This window comes from Vipera berus (genome assembly GCF_964194415.1).
Source record: "Vipera berus genome assembly, chromosome: 11".
NCBI lineage: Eukaryota > Metazoa > Chordata > Lepidosauria > Squamata > Viperidae > Vipera > Vipera berus.
In genome coordinates, this window is record NC_138214.1 from 14,883,422 (window position 1) to 14,889,421 (window position 6,000).

Sequence of the window (6,000 nt, forward strand, 5' to 3'; positions counted from 1 at the left end):
TAGTTAAATCATTACTTTGCACTGTTTTATCCCTCCCTGAAATCGATGACAATAGCAGATCATATAGCTATAAAAGAATTAATTAAGGCACTGGTAGCACCAATTCCCCAGGCTTAATGGACGGCTAAACATGGTGGAAATGAACAGTTGTTAAAAAGTGAAGGGAATATTGGAATCAGTCCAAGAAATTTAAGACAGCAAAGGGTGCAGTTCAATTCCATTTTTAAAAGCCAGGCAATATGTAAAATGATACACACACGAGTGTATCTGTATCAATAGGAATTGGTGCCCAAAGGGTACTTATTTATTTTACTAAATGTATTACCGCCATGCTTAAAGGAATTAAACAGGTAAGAAACCATCAAATCAAAGACTTCGGGGCAGTCGTCACTTTTAGGCATCATGCAACACCATAAGGCAGGTGTGGGCAATTAATTCTCCCAAGGGGCCATCTGAGAAACTGGGACTTTTATGGAGGGCCGAACTAATAGACTGAAATCTCCCAAAGGTACTTTTTTCAAAAAAGCTACTTTAATTTCATGGTTTGTTTTCTTTGAAAACGTTTTGCTTCTCATTCCAACAAGCTTCTTGGGTGAGAAGCGAAATGTTTTCAAAGCAAATAAGCTAAGCAAGTTCAGTTGCTTTTTTGGGGGGGGGGACTTTTGGGACAATCATGACCTGGATGATTGAAAATCTCTATAGACAATAAACTGAACAACTATTTTCAGCATCTTTCATAAAGACAAATCAAGGGAAATCCACCCTCAGTCCAAAGGGCAGATTATTCCAAACTGTAGGTACTACAGTTAACTGCTGGAGTTGGGTATGTCTAGTCTAAAGAAGAGAAGGACGAGAGGTAACAGGATAGCAGTGTTCCAATATCTCAGGGGTTGCCACATAGAAGAGGGAGTCAAGCTATTCTCCAAAGCCCCTGAAGGCAGGACAAGAAGCAACGGACGGAAACTGATCCAGGAGAGAAGCAACCTAGAACTAAGGAGAAACTTCCTGACAGAACAATTAACCAGTGGAACAACCTGCCTCCAGAAGCTGTGAATGCTCCGACACTGGAAGTTTTTAAGAAGAGACTAGACAGCCATTTGTCCGAAATGATGTAGGGTTTCCTGCCTGAGCAGGGGACTGGACTAGATGACCTCCAAGGTCCCTTCCAACTCTGTTATTTTATGTTCTATGTTCTGTGACCAGTATGGTTTCTACAGTAATCATTTTTATTTTCTGTTACCTGCAGCTGATTTTGGCTTTTGTGCTCAGATAACTCCTGAACAGAGTAAGCGGAGTACAATGGTGGGGACGCCTTACTGGATGGCTCCTGAAGTGGTCACAAGGAAAGCATATGGCCCCAAAGTGGACATTTGGTCTTTAGGAATCATGGCAATAGAAATGGTAGAAGGAGAACCTCCGTATCTCAATGAAAATCCTCTCAGGGTAAGATCAACATTCTACACCAGGGGTCTTCAAACTTGGCCCTTTCATGACTTGTGGACTTCAACTCCCAGAATTCCTCAGCCAGGCATGCTGGCTGAGGAAGTCTGGAAGTCCACAAGTCATAAAAGGGCCAGGTTTGAAGACCCGTTCTACACTGTTGTGTTTGAGTCCTTCCAAAACATGAGAGCGTGGTGAAATTCATAGACTATACATTTGGATGGAGACCATCCCACAGTCAACTCATGGACTAAGTAGGACAGACATTTCTAGCTGTGTGTCCTAGGAAAGGCAGTGGGGACAATTTCTCCTGCAGTTTTTCCCTAATGTAGAAGTGTACTGAGATAACAGCCCATGCATTCCTTCTTCAGGGTTATGTAAATACCAGCTTAGCTCTCAGAAAGAAAGGAGTGGGTGAGAAAGAGACTCAAGATTGTCCCATCTTGATTCTCTTGCGTACAAAGGGCGCAGGGAGAGAGAGAACTCTGTTAGACTTTCAAAATTGATGTCAACCCTTTCAGGTAAGCCATGTCAAGAAATTGGTTCCACGAGATGGCTGGAACTCTCTTTTCTTATTGCAGAAAATAGAAGTCCTTTGATCAATTGACCGAAACAGGGATATTTTGGTCAAAACTCTGACAAAACAACCCCTTCCCCCTTTTGAAGCTCTGCACAGAAAAACCTGGCTTCCTCTGATAAATTAACGCTCACCCGTTTGAGCCCTTCTTAAAATTACATTGACTGTACAGATAGCCCTCAACTTAAGTCATTGGCTTAATAACCACTCAAAGTTGCAACAGCATTGAAAAAAGTGACTTACGACTTATGACCTCACATTTAAAGACGTTACAGCATCCCCACGGTCCCATAATCAGAACTGAGTGCTTGGCAACTGGCATGTATTTATGATGGTTGCAGCATCCTAAAGTCACACAGTCGCTTTTTGTGGCCTTCCCTGCTGACTTCCCACAGCAAAGGTCAATGGGTAAAGCTAGATTTGCTTAACATGACTGACTTAACAGCTGCAGCGGTTCACTTAAGAACAGTGCCAAACAAGGTAATAAAACCAGGTGCAATAATCAACAATATTCTTGCTTAGCAAGAGGAACTCTGCTCCCAGTTGGGATTGTGCATTTTGCTTTTATGGGTTTCTAAGAGAAGAATATGGGTGTGATGAGGAGCATCGGAACATCTGCCTAAATAAAAAGAGAAGGTAGAACAGTTGCCTTGATGGGATTGATTCAATTGGTTATTTTATCTCGTAGGCCTTGTATTTGATAGCTACCAATGGGACACCAGAACTCCAGAATCCCGAAAGACTTTCTGTTGTTTTCCGGGACTTTTTGAATCACTGCCTTGAGATGGATGTTGACAGGCGAGGGTCTGCAAAAGAACTCTTACAGGTAAATAAAGACAAAATCTTCATCTTTTTTTGATGAAGCATAGCTCTTCTGGAGATTCTCTCTGAGAACGCAGCATGACAAGACAAGCTACTTGTACATTTTGCCCCTTTGCATGGTTACTCAGATTTGATACATCAGGGGTTCCATGGAGAAGGGGAAAGATTAAAAAGTCAAAACAACTTAGTTGAAATGGCCATCTTGATTGGGTTTTTTATGACCTTGCAACATTGGTTTTATGTGGGGACCTGGACAGAGGAAGTCAATTGCCCTGAGTTTGGAAAAATATGAGAACTGGATGGATGAGGCTGTCAGAGGAGCTAAGTCATGTTTGCCTTCCAGCTTGATTTGTTTTGATTTTAATTTGCAAATTGATCTCCTATCAATCTGATTTGAGCTTTTGTCACAGGGGGGCGTAGACTGTGCATAAATGTCCATTCAGCCTCCACACTTTTAAGGAGACCTGTTTCAGTTTGATATCTCCAGTCAATTTATGGATTCACGAGATCTCTTTGAAGGGCTGATTTGATCACCTTTGAATCTAATCCAATTGTGGTCCAGCTGTAAGTTGTATATGTCTCTGGGTGTGATTTGCATCAGATGAACCCTTCCTTCCAAAATCCCTCTGGCATGCTAGGGAGAAAAAACATAAATCTGAATACCTCTAGACCAGGGGTAGGCAACCTTGGCTCTTTTATGACTTGTGGACTTCAACTCCCAGAATTCCTGCGCCAGCCATGCTGAGGGGAAAGGGAGAGGTTTCCAAGCTGAGCCATGCTGGCTCAGGAATTCTGGGAGTTGAAGTCCACGAGTCATCAAAGAGCCAAGGTTACCTAGCCCTGGTCTAGACCTAGGCCGCTTTATGACTGGTGGACTTCAACTCCCAGAATTCCTGAGCCAGCCATGCTGAGGGGAAAGGGAGAGGTTTCCAAGCTGAGCCAGGCTGGCTCAGGAATTCTGGGAGTTGAAGTCCACCAGTCATAAAAGAGCCAAGGTTACCTAGCCCTGGTCTAGGCCTGGGCCGCTTTATGACTCGTGGACTTCAACTCCCAGAATTCCTGAGCCAGCCATGCTGAGGGGAAAGGCAGAGGTTTCCAAGCTGAGCCATGTTGGCTCAGGAATTCTGGGAGTTGAAGTCCACGAGTCATAAAAGAGCCAAGGTTGCCTACCCCTGGCCTAGGCCTAGGCCGTTTTATGACTCGTGGACTTCAACTCCCAGAATTCCTGAGCCAGCCACGCTGAGGGGAAAGGGAGAGGTTTCCAAGCTGAGCCATGCTGGCTCAGGAATTCTGGGAGTTGAAGTCCACGAGTCATAAAAGAGCCAAGGTTGCCTACCCCTGCTCTAGACCCATTCTTCTTGGCTGGTTTCCCAACTGTTAGTAGTACCAATAGCACTTAGACTTATATACCGCTTCGTAGTGAGAACGAGTCTTTCTTTCTGATGCAACGTTAGCTCACCCTCGTGGGCTGCACCTCAGGAAGCGCACTAGCCTATACAAAAACAGAGCTAGTAAACTGGCAGCCAAACTGCTGCACTAATCCTCGACTTACAACAGTTCATTTAGTGACCATTCAAAGTTACGACGACACTGAAAGATGTGACTTTTGAGAGTTTTTTCACACTGACGACCTTTGCAGCATCCCCATGGTCCCTGTGATCCAAATTCAGATGCTCGGCAACTGGTTCACATTTATGACCGTGGCTGTCTCCCAAGGTCAAGGGATCCCCCCTTTTGCGACCCTCCTGACAAGCAACGTCAATGGGGAAGCCAGGTTCACTTAACAACCGGGTTACTAACTCGTCCACTGCAGTGATTCACTGAACAACGGTGGCTAGGAAGGTTGTAACATGGGGCAAAACTCACTTAAGCCATGCCTCGCTTAACAAGAGAAATTTGGGGCTCAGCTGTGATGGTAAGTCCAAGGACTAGCTGTCTCCTGCATTAGCGTTGTGGTCTCTTGGCTAATGTCACAATGCCGTTCGCTACGCAAATCAAGAATTTACCCACCTGTCTCCCCGTCACAATTTCTAAAGGGATCAATTCTTTTCTTCTTCCTTCCAGCACCCGTTTTTAAAACTGGCCAAGCCGCTGTCCAGCCTGACCCCCCTGATTATTGCCGCAAAGGAAGCTATAAAGAACAGTAGCCGCTAGCCTCTCGGAATAGCACCAGGCCCGGTCTTGTTTTGGCCGGACTGAACATCAGACCCAACCAACGCTGTCACACTTTGGACTCTCCTGCAGTCGGACGGGCAGGCGATGAGCGACGTTGTCACTGTCAATGGGGGAAGGGAAGCGGGGAGCGACCAGTCCCGCTGCCCTTGAGGAGACACCACCCTTGTCATCTCTTCTTTCCATTCTGAGAATCCCTTAACTTATTTTCTAAGGTGACCGGAAGCTTTTGGAGAAGAAGCTAGATGAGAAATTTCTTTTGCTACCTGGGGTGTTTCCAGGGCACCACGGCACTGCATGAGTCAACTCAACTGGGACAGTAGTGGTGACACACACCCCCACCCACCCAAAACAGCTCTCCTTTTTCTTTTTCTTTTTCTTTTTTTTTGGGGGGGGGAGTTTGGCTTTCCGAAAGAGAAGAACGATCCTCTTTCTGCTTCACCTTACCAGGAAGAATCCCAAAGTGTGTTCACCAGCTCCCGGTCAGCTGGCTCGATCTTTAAGAGGAGGAGAATCGCAATGGAAGGCTTGCTTTATTTAACCGGAAAAAGAAGAAGAAGGAAAAGAAAAAATCATAATGCCACTGGTGGTGGTGGGTGGTGGTGGTGGGTGGTGGTGGTGACGATGACAATAAACCAAGAAGCTGATCAATCACAGCATCCTCTTGCGGGGTGGGTTGGGGTTATCCTTTGGAATGGAGGAGACGGAGAGCATTGCGGTCCTGAGAGCCTAAAGGAGAACAATGTCATTATGTTGATGATCTCACCTTGACGTCACGGCGATGATGTCACGATGCATACTGGTGCTTTTGTGTCTATGAGTTTTGCTAACTTTGGATGGAACGGCAGGACTGCTTTCATATCTGGCCAAGGTGCCTGTCCTTTTTCTCCAGAATCCTGAGCACTTCTATTTCTCCAGCAGCTCCTGGGGCTCTTCTCCAGAGCTGTTCCATTCCATAATCTGGAGGGTCAGTACCCACTCCCTATTTA

General features: G+C 45.4%; 1 protein-coding gene across 1 annotated transcript in view; it reads left to right on the top strand.

Annotated features, from left to right (window-relative positions):
* PAK3 (p21 (RAC1) activated kinase 3) overlaps window positions 1-5,577 on the top strand; it is a 90,321-nt gene extending 84,744 nt beyond the window's left edge. Inside the window, exons 13-15 of the mRNA XM_081336696.1 lie at window positions 1,247-1,443; window positions 2,706-2,843; window positions 4,904-5,577. Coding sequence (XP_081192822.1) covers window positions 1,247-1,443; window positions 2,706-2,843; window positions 4,904-4,993 — 425 coding nt within the window. The 3' untranslated portion in view covers window positions 4,994-5,577. The remainder of the gene's footprint in view (window positions 1-1,246; window positions 1,444-2,705; window positions 2,844-4,903) is intronic.
* Window positions 5,578-6,000: the final 423 nt, after the last annotated feature.